The following is a 17,707-nucleotide window of genomic DNA, read 5'->3' on the forward strand; positions in this document are numbered from 1 at the left end:
CCGCAGAAACGGAACAGGACCATCGAGGTGTCTGTCCCTTCTTTCCTCGTCGATTTTTCTGAAAGGCATTTATATGAAATACCTTGCCGGAAGGTCGAAACGCCAAACGACCTGGCTCTCAGAAGTCGCCGTTGTAAGAACTGCGAAAGAGTCGACGGTAGTAGAGGGCAAGAAGGAGGGCAGGGGACGAGGAACGATACTGGCTGAAGACCGTGAAATCCGGATCCACTCTAAGCCCCGTTCAAGCCGGTAAAGCGACTCTCTTTTCTCTGTCTTCTGGATGGCCAATCCGATAAAAGGAGGATGCGCGAGAAGCGCGAAGAGAGCCGCGTGGCGAATCGCCGCGGCGGCGGTTCGTTCGCCTCGCTGGTTCGTTAACCGTCCGATCGCGATGACGCTGACCGGTGTACATGACTGCAAAGGTGCCGCAAAAATCGCGAGGATGCTGGCGCGTCGCCCCGTTCGACTTGGCCACGCGCGGAACACGTCTAACGATCGCGGTGCACGCCGATTTCGCTGAATCGTGCGTCGGACAGTTGCGAGGGAACGCACCCGGGCCCAGAGGCCAGAGGCGGTAGCAATTATTAATTAACATTTCGTTAATTACTGGCGCGATAGAAATTCACGAGGGCGCGGCCGTTTGTCCGCTCTTCCGGCATAATTCGCCCGGCGAGCCCCGCTAGTCGGCCGTAAATAATTTATACTCGTAGTTCCGCTGTTTTGTGCTCCGCCTTTATTATCGATTGAAAACGCTCGATGATATTTTGTTAACGGCTCGGTAATTAATGTCCAGGGCGCCGCGCATACATCGGCCCGCCATTGTGCCCCTGGATGGGAAAGAGCGCGCTTGCCGAGATCGCGAAAAACAATTACGCGGAACCGGGCTATCGATCGTCCACCTAGCAAAGAGAAACGGGAAATAATACTGGGTTGAATGCGACTCGCGCTGTGAATTTGAATGAGAATGATCCTTTGAGTAAATACAAATCGAAAAGCGAGGTATAGATAGTTGCAAGACAAAGCTAGATTATTATTCGAACTACGGACCGCCACACAGTGGTACATAATGACATTTTTTGTTCAATCACCCTACAGGTCGTAATTCTTCAGAAAACTTCACAATTTTTTTTTAAATTTTTTTGCAATTAAATTCTCTATAGATCTGTCAGAATCACAAATCCTGCTCCTCAAAGATTGCACATAACAAAATCGGATTTTTAAAGACAGCTGGGATAAAACGTTAAGTGAATCAGGCCTACTAAAAATATCAAACATTAAAAATCTTGCTCATCAATATTGAATTCGAAAAGTCAACTATAAGAACGCGTATGAACACAGACGAATAGGCTTAAATATGCAAAATCACGTACAAATTTATGAGATGCGTAAAAATTTGTCAAAATGCCCACCCGCCATTTTAAATTTTACAATTTGATCTACAGTATTAGATTTGTGGTACAAATAAAAATTTTGATCTTTATAATAATTACCTCCTATTCGTAATCAGCGTCCCCGAAAATCTAGACGCACAATGTTTCATCCGAATAAGCCCATTTTCTGAAATTTTGCTTCAACATATTGGATTCACCACCTTCAATTTCGAAAATCTGACTTTAAATTCGGAACAGGCGGCCAGAAACGCCCACAGATACTGATCTTCGAAAAGTCTGTACAATTCGTTAAATATAAACAAAATCAGCAACGAAATTCAAAATTTCAGCCGGACAGATCGATAGAGAATTTAATTGCGGAGAATTTAAAAAAAGAATCGTCAAGTTTTCTGAAAAATTACGACCTGTAGGGTGATTTGAGCAAAAAATGTCATTATGTACCACTGCGCGCCGTCGATGGCCAGAAGAGTCAGCGCGCAAGTAGAAATACCTAGTAATAGACAGACACGCCAGCCAAGTAGTACACCGCGCGATTACGCAGAAAATCTTCAAAGTGAATTTCCTCGAAAACGTGACCTCTTACGACAAGATTCAGCTTCACATTTTCTGCTCGTTTTTACACGAAGAAGCGGACCCACTTTGTTCGTACCACAAACTACGCTTCAACCTGTATAATCGATGAGACAGGCCCGCCATACCTGGCCGCATCAGTCATCTCGTATTCTGACCCTAGCCGAGAAAGAGATAGCAAAAACGGGGAACAAGATAGATAGATCCGGAAGACGAGGAGACATCAAGTATTGATGCGACTTCGGTGAGCACCACGCACAGGTACGCGTCAATGCCTGACCAACACGGAGGCAGCCGTGCACACAGATGTCCTCTCGTATGAACAGCCCTCTCTAATACTCGCCGGGTACACACACTGAATGTCCAGCACTCTCCTTAATGGGGTGCCACCGATATCCTCCTCCCTCGCTGAAACGCTCTCGAACACAGAGGCAGAGAGGGCACACATCGGGGGGCTATAGACGTACCAAGGAGCATCCGTGTCTCCCTACCGCGAGTCCCGTGCTCCGTTTCTCATTTTTGTACGGAGTGAACGCTACCTAGACGCCTGGAAGGAATTTAGAGGTCTACTGGGAATCGCGGATAACGCACCTTAATGGGATTGCCGTTCGCGGAACGATCATTAACGTCGACGGACGGGAGAGGAGTCGGTGGCCGGGGAGGAGCCACGTTTTGCCCGCGGAACTCAGCCTAGTTCACGGACATCTCTACCCCATAAATCCGCGGCCTGCCTCCCTCCCCTTGGGTGACTGGTCGCCATTGCGCGCTTTCGGAGTCAAGATAACTGAGCAGACGTTTAGCGGTTATTAACCGAGTCCTCTGATGAATGCTGATGGAACGCCGGGTCTAGCGTAGCTTTCTTCAGCGAAAGTAGATCCCTTTGACGCGATGGAATGTGAAATTCAATAGAAGTTTGCGCTCATAGTCCCATGCGATTCGCTGGAGTTGAATGGTCGGGTAAGTCGAGGGCATGATTCTGGACACGTCTCTGGCAGCAAAGTAATTGGATCGGTAGAGGAGCGATTTAAATACAACAGATCAGGCCGGCTAGGTGCTCGTCGGAGAGCCGCGACGTAAACTTCACCGCCGCGGATCCTTTCGAAACCGCCGTGACTAATCCTTGCCGCCGCGACGACGCTTTGCATATGGATGACGCGGCGCGGACCTTGTGTCCATTATTCGGCTTAAACCTTTAAAGTCCCGAGCCGGGAAGGGGAAGAGAAAGGAGAGGGAACACGGCCGGTCTTCGCCTCGCGCGGCATGCATAATTGGATTAATTTAAACTGTAACGAAAGCACCGGTCCCTGACGAATCCGCGATGTGTCTCGCACCCGGGAACATCCACAGGATATGTCATCGTCGCGGTCATTGAAAAATAGTGCCATCGGGATACGTTCTGCCCAGTCAAATCACGAGTGTAATCATTAACGCGACTACTTCGGAACAGATTACCCGAATTCCCGGTTCTATGGTACTTGACGAAGTATCTAACTCATTTCAACGGGCTGCTACATTTCCGCCCAGCATCTGATAAAACGCGAGGAATCCCGTGTCGCGAAAAGTGCACACAGCGGATTGGCTCCCACCAGCATCGACGAAGTAGGAGATCTGGACGGCGAAGGTGACGAGGCTGCAGAAGTAGCGACGTCGCGGCGTTCAAAGTTAAGCCTGGTCGGCTGGGACGGACGCGAGATTACGTCAAGCGACAAGTAGCACCAGAAAGGCTAATGAGTGGCCGAGCTAATACCGGGGCTCTGGTCTCCGCTTAGCGCGGGCAAGGACGAGCGCGCGCGTTTTCTCCTCTCCCGTGCACGGCCTGTGCCGAGGGATATACGCGAGCCAGCCCCTGGTTTAAACCTATGAATGCATATTCAAGATACGAATGTTTTAAATCCAGGCGGGATTACTCGTCGACGAGTAGCCCAGTGGCGCGGACGAAAGAGCCACGGGACGGGGTAAATGGCGTTCGTGACTATAAAGACGCGGCATTTTATTATTTTCCATATCGACAACGGGGAGAGTGGATGGAGGCGGTGTCGAGAAGAGTACGGGAAAGAGAGGGAGAGAGCAGGGAAGCCCGGAGAGGACAACGAGAACAACGCGCACGACGTAGGGAACGGCGGGGGTGAGGAGGGTGAGGGATTAACGGCGATAAATTTCGCAAAAATAGGGGCTTACCCTGTCGTGGGGCGACAGTCTAATCCTGGGTCCGCGCGCCACCCCCGTCTACGGGGGTGGCTCTCGACGCTGAACCCGCTGCACGTTGCAACGTTCCTGTACAGCGGCCGATAGTGGTGGTGACGGTAACCGCGCGCAGTTTTTGCAATTATCTACCCGGCTCTTAAGAATTCCTGTTCCTTTTTTTAATCACCTCATCGCGAGGCTCCCTATCGTTCTCCCCGGGGGTTAATCTTCGGGAAACGGGAGCTAGCAATTAATTTCACACGGGGATCGGTAGTTTTAGCTTCAAATGGGACTCCTATCCGCTGTTCTTTTTCCGTTTTATTTGCTCCTTGTAAATGATCGCGAGTAACTATCGACTCAAGGTATTCCCAGCTACGCTATGAATTAATTTTCTGTGTACAGCATTCGCTGGCTGTACCATCGCCAGCAGTAGAATGATTTAAAACTGTTCGCGGCCCACGAACGGCGGATTCACCCCGCAGCAGACTGCCTCCCGAAAGTGCCTTTCTACTCATTGTCCGGTTTCGGCAAAGCGCATCAAGGACGCAACGAATAATCGTCTCGGTTTCTCTCGCCATAGCGGCGGCGTGGGCGAGAGAAGAGGCCTTTCCAAAGAGGGAAAGAAGGAGATTCGGCATTCAGCCGGGCGACCAGGATGGACGCAACAATGGCCGCACATCAACATAATTACAGTTCGCTTCGGTTGCCGGGGACGCTCGTCCGGCGAGGGCCAAGTATTATATTCAAATGCGAGCCGAGGCGGCGCCAGTGGGCACCGACCAAAGGCAGAAGGGGTTGCCCGTAGCCCCGGGCCAACCGGAGTAGGTTGAAGGTTGTAGGTTGACCGTAGGGACACGCCACGGATGGGAGTACCTTTCACCGATGCCAGAAGGACAACCAGGAGGACACAGAAACGTCGCTTCGAGCGGATCACCCCCTGGAGAGGAAATTACATCGTCTGGACTGACCCCCCCGGCGCTTCCGCGGTGTTTTCTCTCGCCTTTAGGAGAAACGGAGAAATTCGGAATCCATCTGGGGTCCAGGAAATTCGAAAACGCGTCGCCGGAGTGGAACATTTGAAATTACTGGCATTCAATTCTACTCGGGCCTTTTTCAAATCTTGTGACTTTTATACGACGCGTGCTTCTTCACAGTACGATACTGATAGGTAGGGTAAAGGCAGGTAATATGGAACATCTGATGTCAAAAGCTTGTCAAAAGTAGGGGAATTTGCTTTTTTTAATAAAACTAACATGAGGGGACGAAGGAACTAATGCATAATCATATTTACATCGTAAAAAAAATCTAATTGTTTTGCAATTATAGTAAAAAAATTGAAAAGAGTGAAAATCGGCTGTTCGAAAAAATGGGTCCTAATATGGAACACCTAGAAAATTTGTAAAGAAAACTAAAAAATCTTTAGTTTTTTTTAAATTAAAAATTAAGATTCATTAAGTAGAAGATATAAATAAATTATATATCATTTTTGGAATTTATTCCTGTTTTTTGCGTCTCCTACACGTTGGGTATGTGAATAATACGTCGGAAGCCCCACAATTCTCGTGTGCCCATTGAAAGCAGCGAATACATTGGGTCTACTTTTTATTGTTATTATTTTTATAATTACCATCACAAAATAAGCATTTCGTATTATCGTCGTCATCGTCATTATCAACTTCATCTATGTTATTCGGTGTTCCATATAACGTACACACATGTTCCGACAAGAAATTAAGAATTAAACTAAGAAGAAACTAACTTTATTGGTAAACTACTGTTGAATAATCAAGAACGCACATATTTAATGATGAATTATATCGAAATAATACTTGGTAACATACCTTCACTACAATATTTAACTGCAACAATATTTCACTACAATATTTGATGCACTTCTCAGAAACTTCTACACCCCACGAAAAATATAAACGTTTCTCTTTCAATGATGGATACCCAACTGATACTCAATTGTCAGTATCGTCGTCTATTGCGTCTAGGGATCTAAGTAATATACACGATTGCCTGAAGAGTTCTTTATTTCTTTATAGAAATTTTACGAAGTTCCATATTACCTGCCTTTACCCTACGGGAATAATTCCGTTAAGGATGATTAACACTACACTTTCTCCATTTCTCTCTGACACCTGCCGAAAATTACAAGAGCGAACGCAGCCAATATTCAATCGACCCCGCGCTGATCCTTGATTCAGCATCGCGTCACTCTAAAACGCGTCCCATCCGACACGGGCCCTATCTTCTGCTCGTCCTCAGCCACGAAAATCCCTGCGTAGGCAGATCGTAAGATCAAGAAACACGGTCGAATAAAAAAGAAAAGTACACGGGAGAGGAACGGCGATGGGGATGAACGAGGTCTCCGGTGGGAGACAGCAATGGAAGAGAGCAAAAGCATTGACTCGGCCGTTGGAAGAAGGGGCGAAACGCGGCACGAGGATTTGTTCGAGCGGAAAACTGCCGGTCGATGTATGCAAACGTCTCTTCCACGTCCTTTTGAAGCCGATAGGGTGACAACGGGGGCGCGTCGTGTCGCCCCGAGAAGCCGAGGAACAATTGTCCTCTGTCCTGGAGCCGGTTACGCCGAGCTAACGAACTCATCAAACAGTGGTCGGACGGTAGCGCACGAGGGGACGCGACGCCGTGCCTGGTAGACCTTGACCCAGCGACGGGCAAGGACGAGCAGCCGGTACCGGAAGCGAGGCGGTTAAACGGCTGGTCCAGGGGTGGCAAGGGGACAATAGATATCAGCCGGTACGCGGACACCACGCAGGGGCCGAGATAGCAGATCTAAGTGGGCCATGCCGCGCTACGGTTATGGCGGCATAAAACGCTCCTCCGTTGGTAGTAGTAGCTGGTGCGGAGAGGGCGGCGAGAGCAGAGCCAACCAGTCAACCAGCTGGCGAATGGGTCGTGGCGGCAGTCGACTCGAGAGTGCCGGAGAGAGCCCCTTTATGGCCGAAAAAACTGCCGCTATGATTGTCTATGCAAATTGTTTAAAATATCCAGGCTAAGGCCGTTCCCCGTCTCTTGCGGGCGTCGTTTCGTGAAAACCCGCCGTGCCACCTCGAGAACTGCCGATACGGGGTGTCTCGTGCCCGCCGCCGCTGCTGCCGAGGGGGAATCCTGCGGACGACGATCGGTGTTCCTCCCGATTTAAGGGGACCACGATCGTTTCCAGTGGAATTTCTTGCATATTAAAGGAAGCGCGTGCAGAGATGTTTGCCCCGAACGTTTGCCGATAACCAGACGATTAAAAGCTCGTCGATGTGGGGATATAGGGTAAGATCGACCACCGGGAGAGTCCGGCCAGTGTTGATAGTTTAAGACTGATGCAAGATAGGGCGCTGTGTGTCACTGATACGAAACAAATTAATGCGCTTGTTGTTTATCTCACACTGACCATTGTCACAAATGCATCTTTGAATTATAAGATACAGTTAAGACTTTATGCGAGGCTGAAAGTTTTTAGACCAAGGTACAGTGTTGTTGATATTTGAAAGACAGGTAAGTTTATTTACACTCTTGTGCAGGTGAGACCGACCAGTTGCAGTGCCAATGTTTTTGGTTGAAAATGAAAATAAATATTTGAAATTATCGCACACTATAATTTATATATACCCTAAATTGCTTGGGCTTCGCTTTAACTTGCACAAAACGACAAGAATGTGAAAAACAACGATGCTACAATTTCTTTTCCAAAAACTGATCGAACTCTCCCGGACTTACAATAATGGATCTGCAGTTCTATCGGCCGGAGAAAAAGGTCCGCGGTTACGACGTTTACAGGGAGAAACGGAATGTGGAAGAATGCCGCCACGCGTCAGATCGATCTGCCGGTTTTTGTTCGCAGCTTCACGCTGCGCCCTGGCTCCCCGATCGCCTCACGAGATACGGATGAATTAAAGATCGCGGCAAGATATATTGGAACGGCAACGCGCAATACGCTAAATGAAACGCGTTTCATTATCGATCTCGATGGGACTGCGGTTGCATCTCAGCTTGCAGCCCGGTGTGCGCGTACACAGGAGTGTGCCTGTGTGTGCGCGCGCCCAGATAATGGCATTGCCGGTTTGCGGTTTGTACCGTAGTGGCATTACCTGCCTTAGATGGCTTATTGATTGCCTCGACTATGCTCCGTTCTCGTGTTACAACACGGAATATCGAATAAGAATCGGTTCGTTCTGGCGCGCACCGCTTGCGTTACCATAACTCGAATTAAATTTCTTTTTCCCTACTCGAAGCTCAGTCATACCCTGCAGGCCTGAGCGGAAAAAGTCCGGGCGCTCGGCGCGAGATTTAATTGGGAATTTTCCATTCTAGCTCGCGTCAAAAAATTCGTAGACTACGCGGGGGTAGAGATTTGATATGGAATTAGTTCCCTCCTGGGCAGGATGAAATTTATTTGCTGGAAGGATAAAGGGGGGGATTCCGAGGCGCCACTCGATACGTGAAACGGAGCAGCATACAGCGCGGAACTGGCAAATGTAATTTCGCGAAATGCTTCCACTGATATAAGAAGACTACGGTGTCTAGGGATAAGGGCGACGCCGACGGAGGAAGAAAGATCGGGGAAAAGGCGGAGGTAGAAAATGGAAGAGCGAGAGGAGCGACGGGGGCAGAGGAGGAGCAAAGTCGCGGGAAACTGCAAGCTAGACGGATATATCTTCCGAGTAAATTAAAATGGATTATATATGTCGACTCCATCTTCAATCTTTCTTCTTTTCTCCCCCCTGGCGCACACCGCGCCTTTGGATTATTGCTCGGGCACCCGGCCGCGCGTAATTGTTACTATCCACTGGAAATTTCTGAAATGAAATTCCCCGGCTAAACTCGATCTATTTAGATGGAAATTCGAGATTCGCGATCCATCCCGCTTGCCGCGAACGTGAAATTCGTCGTTTAATTATCGGGAGCCGACGGCAGAAAATCGACCTTCAACATTCATCTATAAATTTCCTATAAAATTATACGAATTTTCTAAAGAGACATCCAACTGCGAAGCCTATTCTTAACCAAAAATTGCATGTTTCAGTGAACAGAACGTGCACGCGTTCTTTTATTCCAAAGACAGAGAATCCTCCCCCGAGGACAACCCCAGAAGAGATACGGCGCTTCAAACATCATTCACGAAGGTGTGCGCAAGGAAAGAGCCAGCAGGAATAGTAGTAGGTCGGTGGCCACAATTCTGGAAAGCCCAAGTTGGCTGGCGTGGAAGGTCGGGACACGGAGTCGACCATGATGTATGCTCCTCTTCCGTCTAATTAAACTTGGGGAGGGTCGCAGAGTTGGTTGGTCGGTCCGTTGGTTGGTACGCTGGCTGGTCGGACAGACGTACGGTGAGGGGCGGTCGTCGGGATGGCTTTCAAAATGACAACCAAGGAGCAAGAGAGAGAGAGGAAGCGGCCAGGAAACCGGTGAGAACGGGCGAACAAGGGAGGCCAGCAGAGAAAGACGTCGGGCAACCGAAACGATTTCGTACTCCGACGGCACCGCGTCCCTCTTAGAACATCCTTGTATCGAATTAACGACCCCTTTTCCCTGGCAACGACGTCTAAATTATTCATGTTCACGGGGCCAGTAGCAGAAAAATGAATGACTGATCGCCGTTGGGCATAAGGGTAAACAATGCGCGTTCTACTTCCAGCTTAACGTGACTTTCATCAGGAATTAACGCGTCGATGGAAATCTCGCACCCAGAACGCCCCGACTGGTTTCTCGTAGTTCACAGTTTCACGGACCTCCGCGACGCGTAGGTAGGTATCAGCAGATATCCCCGAATGGCCCCGGAGGCTCACCATGGCCGAAAAGAAGTTGAGCCGCAGTCACGATGCTCGCTCTGGCCAGCAGATGCACTCCGCCTCCATCAAATTAATTTAATTTATACCGAGCCGTCCGAGATGCCGTTCTCCGCGCGTTCTTCCCTCCGTTTGACCGTCGTGCTGTCTTCTTTGCAGCGTATCCGTCTCCTTTGATCTAACGTCGGGCGAAACCTGCGCGTCTCTCTTCTCTTTTGCCCGTCTGCGACCGTGGCGCGCGCGTCCACAGGGCTCGAGCGTTCTCTCCGCTCCTTATTCGAAGCCGACGGCTATCTATCTATGAGCGTATGTAAACTATGTTCGCTTTCCCGGCTGCCCTGCGTCAATGTGGAACGTGGCTCGCGGATTGGCGTTCGCCGCCGCGAACGGGGACAGGTTATTGGCGCGAGCTGGTGAATTCCTTGGCGCGAGCCGCCGCGATTCCGAAATGTTTCACCGACCGGGGTGAAACGACGTGGTCGCCGGCGATCTGGAATTCTCGATCACGATGACAGAGGAACGGACGCGCTTGCTTTCACGGTGATAAATTTACTGGCGGAGAAGTTCGACCGCGTCCCTCTGATTTACTCGGGGTCTAATCCTGTCCGAGTCATTGTTTCGCGACGAAACTGATTTCCACGCGGGCGAGTGAGGTGGAATTAAGTCGATGTGTAATTGTAAAATTGCTGGGGGCGTCGGGTCATCTGGTAACGCGGTTCTCTTCAGCTTGTTTGCTTAGGTGGAAAGCATTGCCGAAGAAACGGTAAGCCGGTCAGGGTGAGCAGCGCGAACGTTAGCCCTTGTCGCGGCAGTAAGTCATCGCGAGAGAAAGATTAGGACGCTAAATCAAGGCTGTTGGGGCCGTAATTCGTTTGCCGGAAAAAGGGGGAACGTCGGAAGGAGCTCTTTAAGAGGCTGGTAGCCGAGTGAATACACACTTGGCTCGAGTCACTTACTCTTTTAAGGCGTAATATGTATCCACCGCGAGCCGAATGAATCCCGGTTCACGGTATAGTCGCTTAATCGCTCGTAATAACGCAGAGACGAATGCCCGCGAGACGACCGTCGCGAAAAACCGCTGTAATTTCTGGCAGTGGATGCCGAGCAGTAATAGCGGACCACGGGGCGAGAACCATGAATCGTACACACGAGCCATGATGCACATACAAAGGGAAGATCCCGAACCCGAAAATTCAAAAAATTTTGAAACAGTGTGGATATGTAGAGAATTTTCTCCTGATGACAACACAATTTTTTTTGGGAGGGAGCTGAATAGTAGGATTCGATTCTAAATTCTTTAGCGGCCTATACCGACAGTGGTATAACGTACTATGTATACTATGAGTAAACTCATCATAACAGAAGGCACAAAGTCCGAAATAATTGGTACCTAGAATAGATCCATCTGCAAAATCGTAACGAAGTCTAAGCGAGTCCGCTCAAGGGTCGTACACGGTCTGCGAGCCCCGTGCCCTGGACTTACATTAAAATCCTTTCAAGTCGAACATGACGCGCGAAGCCGTCGACAGACTAGAAGCTCTCGAGGACGCGATTAACCGAGGAAGAGGAACGAGCGGCGACGCAGCGGTATCGGCGCAACGGCACAGCAGACTCGTCTTTTCACGAGCGCGATATCGTCATCGCGCAAACAGCGTATATGCATTAAACCATGAACCCACTATCCCCGACGTCATATCCAATACACGTTGTTAGGGGGGGTTGCCGAAGCCGAGCTGTGGAGAGGATCGACGAGGAAGCCTGGGCAAGAGGGGAGCAGGCAGAGCGGGGTTGGTTGCAGGGTGGTTTTCAGGGTGGCTGCCAACCCCCCTGCCCCCAAGCCCCGGGCCCTACGGTGCGGTAATGGCATTAACCGAGCTGCAATATGATTACCGCTCTCGCAAGGTAACCTGATCACACCCGAAATCTATGGGGTGTCCGTAGTATGAGGGACAATGTACCGTGCTCCGAATTGCTGCGCAACGTTACGCAACCGCGGCCACCAGCACCCACCGACCAACCCGCCACATCTCTCTTCCTCTTTCTCTTTCTCTTTCCCCCCCGATCTCGACCTTCCCCTACACCTCGCCCCTTTAATCGCGTTGCGCTTTTTGCGGCTCAGATTACCCGTGAATCATTAGATGCCCCGCTAGGATCGAGAAGCGCCGCGCCGTGGCGCGGGGCCACCGTTCCTCCTTATCTTGGCATTAGGAGATTAGTGTCCCTCCACCAAGCGCGTTTTTCCGTCTTCGTTTCTTTTCGTTACGGCCAAGGCTTTCCCCCCGGGATGAAAGCAATTTAGGAAATGTTTCTTTTTGCCGCACGGCCCCGGCTGTGTCGTTTATCTTCGCCCACCGCTTAAGCGCGCTTTGATAAGTGAATGATTGGGGACCTCGTGGGAACACGTTCGAGGATTCACGCTGTTCTCGGCGACTCCGACGAGCGACGAGCGCGCTCCTCTGCTTCGCGTGCTCTCTGTGGACTTTGGAGGACGCGAACACGAAGAGAAACGGGGGAGGTCCGCTTGATGAAGACGACGAGCGACGAGGAGCGCTCGTCGCTCTACGAGACGTCCGTACGAATTGCGGACAGGAACGTAGCCGACGCGCGGCAGACGAACGTGGACGAACGAACGGCGATTGAAAGACGAACGTAGACACTTACCGTAAGGTGTTGAAACAGCCACGCCCTGAGGATGTTGGTCGCGACCTTGGGAAAGATGCCTCTCTTCTTCTGGTTCTTCTTACCCGTCGAATCGTCGTCTTCCTCGCCGGTGCCCTCGCCGCTGCCGATACTCGCGTTACTCGCGTCACCTGCAACAAATCATAAACCCGAATCAGCATCATCTACCCCGAGGGCAATCAAATTTTTGTCCAAGTCGAAGGGTTTCGAGCCCTAAGTGCGAAGGATGAAATTATCCCAATTACATAATCCCGCAACTTCTACCCGCCCCCCATCTGTGTTGAGAATATATTATCAAGGGGTAAGGTCTCCAAGCAGTTGAAACCACGTCCCGATTTTCGGTGCAAACTATACCGAGCGATAACTACCTCCACCCCTGCAGCCGGTTCCCATGCATACAAACACCATTAAGCCACCCGCAATCACCCTGTCCCTCTTTCGCTGGCTGGCCCCCTAAACGTTCCAGCCCCTCGCCCGCCCCTCTTTTTCATCCCCACTGGCGCATTAATTCCCCGTCATTTATCAATCTTAGCTTTTTAATTGCACGGTCACCGGGGACTCGAGCGGCGAGACGGTAATGAGAGATATTAAGACCGCTTACGGTCACGCTTCGCCGGGGCAAATATCATTTTTATAAATTATCAGAGCCGATCCCAGGTAACCCTCCCACGCCCCCCTTCCTGTCACATCCATTCCTCGCATTAATTAAGACGGAAGCTGATGAACTCCCCTGACGCCTACACGGGAGCAAGAAGAGAAAGTTTCGAAACAGTTCGTTGAAATCTCACAAGGGAACACATCCCGAACCCGCAAATTCAAAACCTTCTGAAACTTTGTGAATATGTAGGGAATTTCCTCCTGATTATAACGCAGTTTTTATTTGCTGCCCAAATTCACTCTAAGGAGGTGTAATTGGCCCCTGAAAATCCGGTTATTTTCCGATTTTATGTTATAACTCGTGAACTGTAAAATAATTTTTTATCAAACCATAGATCTAATTAAAAGAAGTAACTTTTCTCTTGAAACTTTTTTTCTATCTCTTAAATAAATTAAATAAATTTTTAAACACTGCGATTTCGGTAACAATCTCCGGACTTGGTTACATCTAGTTCGGGCGATAACTACACTCATATAGATTAAAAAAATCTTTGGTACTTTCGTTTCAGATGACTAGGACGGCCGCAATTCGTGCGCCCGATGGGGCCGGTTTTCGATGACATGACCTTCGGCGTGTAACTTGTACAAATTTCAATATAATGCATTCCAAAAATTTGTGTTGATAGTTCAAACGCTACTAAATATGTGTCCAAAACCCCTGCCCTGTAAGTGCGATAGGTTTTCCAGGATTAATTTCCAAATATCACCTTCAAAAACGAGTGTCTAGACTAGAATACCCCCTTAATTGTGCGTTTAAGAGGAGAATTGTAAGATGATTTATCCGGGAGGGAAAAGCGACGCGCGAGAGTCTAACCGGTCGTCAGCGAAAGACCCCATCATCAGAATTCACCTGACATCCCTCGCCGATCCATCTACGGCTAGAACGGCCGGAAGTTCGAGGCCTCCCTTTATTCCTTTCTCTCTCAATCAGCGCAGAAGGAGACCGGCAGGCTACTTACGCCGACGGATTATAAATGACCGAGCCTTATCGTGCTGCCCAAGGCTCCGGTTCCCAAGCTTCTATCGTAACAGAGAGATCAGGGTGAGCCCGGTGCTCCCAGGGGTTTCACGATGACAGGTCGCCCGGGGGCGCCAGCCCACCGCCACCTACTCTCAACCCCTCTTCTTGCCCAGAGAACGGCCTCGTGGCCGAGATTAACTTTGAATTCGTCCAACCGGGCCGTCCAGCGAGGAAGGGGTGGTCGAGGGTCGCCAGCGGCTGGGGACGAGAAAAATTTGTCCGTCGTAGGAGCGGACGGACCGGAACGACGGGAGATCGATGGAAATCGGACGCATTCTCGCGTTCGCCCCCTTTCCGAAAGCGACTCGGAGGTGGAGAGAGCGGGAAGGAAAGCGATCGACTTCGATCAGGCCCGACGACCACCTGCCATTCGATTCGACGACGAGATTCAAGGCGGCGATCTGGCGCGATACCGCGGGATACCGAAGAGAATAATGGTCGAGGGTTGAGGGTCACGGTGTTCAGTTATCGGTGACGTTCCAAGTAGCAAGAACTTTTTATCGCTCCGATTCTGTGCATCCCCTGCAATACCATTTGATGAAGGAAACAGAATTATTCTACCGTAGACTGTACAACGAGGCTATACAAAGTTATAAGGACAAAAACGGCTCCATGACTCCTGGAATTAGGATACGCGAGAGCACGCAATAGTGGCCGAGAAATCACGTCATCGTCGCGAATCCTTACGGTCGGATTCACAAGGAGCCAGGAGTCTTGGCGTCGACCCGTTTGCCTCTCGAGGCGGCAGGCTTGTTTTCGTCCATCGGACAAGAGCCGTTTGGTCCTTCAGCGTGCCCAGCAAAAACGACGTTAGAGAGGATCCTCGCCCTCCCGCCTGTACCCTCCCGGTAATGGCGACCGCCATGCAAGCGAATAGAGCGGTCTAGAGGCGCGCGGAACGGCCAGCAGGCGGCTAGCGGAATAACGGAATGGCCAGCGGACCGTCCCCCTGATTGCAGTTAATTTACTCGGTGAATCGAGTTAATGTAGCGTGCCGATCCTGCGCCGCCGTTACCCCGCGCCCCGACGTATCGGCCGAAGAAGCGTGCTGCTTCTGCTCGTCAGGAATTTCTCATTTCCGCGAGGAGAAACTAATCCCACCGAAAAACCTTGCCGTCCAGCAAGAAACCCAAGATGAACACCGCGACCTGGCTGTGCTAATAGAAGATACGTTCCCATAGAACGAGGAGTAAATCTACTTGGCAAAACGGGGGGGAAATGTTACATCGTAGGGATGCTTCAGCCTCCGTTCTCTCAGTCACGAGCGGCTGAGGAACACGCGCGTGCCACCAGCAAATGGCCAAAATCACACACAACTGACGCCAGTTACATCCTCTTTTATTCGTCACAGTTGAAAGAGTACAATCAAAACGTCCCTCTGCTCTCTACGTTCAACCCCCGAAGCATCGATACACAGCCTCACGCGTAATGCAATTGCATTCTTATCCACGCGTGACCGACAGCCCACGTCCTGCCACTAACGTAGCAAAGCCGTTTCTCGTGGGATTAGATTAAGTTCAACGACTTGATCATACCGTGACTCTGGAGTCGGGTTCTCTAGCCTAGATCCAGCATCCTGCCGTCGCGAAGGGGCCGATGGTCAAGCAAAAAACAACCGTCTCCCGCCTGCGTCCTCCAGCCCGACGAAAATTAAACGGTCCAGGAATCAAGCTCGAATTTACCGTCGCCATAAATCCCCCCAGGGGCAGAGGGGGAAAGTCGCGAAAATTGTCGACGGGATGCGCCGTTGGTTCGCGCGTGCACGCACGTTTACGAGGGCCGACTGCACCCCGAGCCATATCGTCCTCGTGTTGATTTACGCGGCGCACCGCGCATTTTTACTGCCGCGTTATAGAGATTTAAGCGCGGCCAATTATACGTTTAGACGCCGTCCTCCTCGCCCGGCACAGACGAAGGCTCCGCGGTCCTGACGACCAACGCGAGACGAACGTCGCGTCGCGGTGAACACCACGCCATCCTCCGCTCTCTCCGTGCTTCTTTCTTTCGAGCTGTCGCGGGCTATACTTAGCCGATGGGTCAAGAATAAGCGAAGTCTCACGTCGGCCTGACTATATGCTATTTCGGGAGGGCGAACGGACAGCCGAAACATGCGGCCCTACGTCGAAGAGCTTGGGAAGCGGTCGCGTGCTTCTGCCTCGATTCCAACCGCGTAACTGATGAATGCGACTTTTACAAGCTCCACTGCTAATAGTTACCAAACGACCCACTGTATCCAGAGTGCCTGAGGGTGTGTGAGTTTTCACTCACGCACTGGACACCTCCTTTCGCCATCTCGCGCGATACACGAAAGAACGGAGATCCGAAGGTTCGACAGATTGGAAGTCTGTTACTCGCCGACGTGGTTCGCTGGGCTGCCAATTAGAACTGTCCTCCTTGTAGAGATGAATGCCACGGGAAGAATGGAAGAGCGGTTAATAATACGAAGTGATTCGTGCCTACCTCCATAAATATGCATAAACCTCGGTTGCTACGCTCGACTGTCTGCAGGATACAATCAAGCGATCGAAGGATTCGAAGCCCCGCAGCATCCCAGCTGGAACGAGCAACCTGCGCGCGTTGAGTCGCCGTGAAAGTAATAAGCAGCGAAAGTAGTAATAATGATAATCGAGAAGCAATGAGGCGGACGTACGTGATCATTAGCAAACCGTCGGGACGACTATGAAAGAGTAACGAGAGACCTCCGCCAGGCCTAAACGCCACGATAACGCAATAATTCGAAGGGGAACAGGTAGCAATTAATGTCACGCGCCGCGAGCCGTCTTTTCACCGATCCGCGCGCATGCAACCGCGAAGAAAAGAAGTCGGGAGGCGGATGACAACGGGATAGAGGCACGACGACCACCGAAAACGTCTTCCTCGGGGGACGAGATCTCTACCTCTACTTAGGGTGGCCGCGGCGGTCCATCGAAATAAACCGCGCATATGGCCGCCAAAAATAAACTCCTTATTCCCATGCCGTCGAACGAGCCGAGGACCGTGTCCTCTCCACCTTCTTCCCTTTTCGCCGTTCCCTCGTCCTCTCACGGTGGCTTCTTCCATCCGCGCGGATCCGCTCCGAGCGCGGGACTGCCTTTTGCCGCGCGGACTGCGTAAAACCGCCTCGAGCCGACCTTCCTTCGACTATGTAGGCTAGGGTGGCTCTTATTTTCGACTTTTGAATTTTCTTCGGAGCACCCTCCAGAATAGTTCCAAATAATTAACAAAAAAATCCGTGTAAAGTTTGAGCTCGGTCGATTTTATATAATATCCTCCAAGTTATTGAAAAAGATAAAAAAAAATCTTATTTTCAGTGTTTGATATGTCATGAATGTTTCCTGAAAATTTGGGACCGAAATTCGCAAAACTATCGAAGATATAGACTCTATCTTCGCAGA

At 50.4% G+C, this 17,707-nt stretch overlaps 1 protein-coding gene across 5 annotated transcripts in view; it reads right to left on the reverse strand.

Moving 5' to 3' along the window:
• The window catches only part of Hth (Meis homeobox homothorax), a 466,430-nt gene that overhangs the window by 166,901 nt on the left and 281,822 nt on the right, over positions 1–17,707 (reverse strand). For all 5 annotated transcript variants that reach the window (XM_076810875.1, XM_076810873.1, XM_076810874.1 and 2 more), the window contains one exon: positions 12,617–12,765. In XM_076810875.1, the coding sequence (XP_076666990.1) occupies positions 12,617–12,765 (149 nt within the window). The remainder of the gene's footprint in view (positions 1–12,616; positions 12,766–17,707) is intronic.

This window comes from Andrena cerasifolii, chromosome 4, assembly GCF_050908995.1.
Source record: "Andrena cerasifolii isolate SP2316 chromosome 4, iyAndCera1_principal, whole genome shotgun sequence".
In the NCBI taxonomy this organism is placed as follows: domain Eukaryota; kingdom Metazoa; phylum Arthropoda; class Insecta; order Hymenoptera; family Andrenidae; genus Andrena; species Andrena cerasifolii.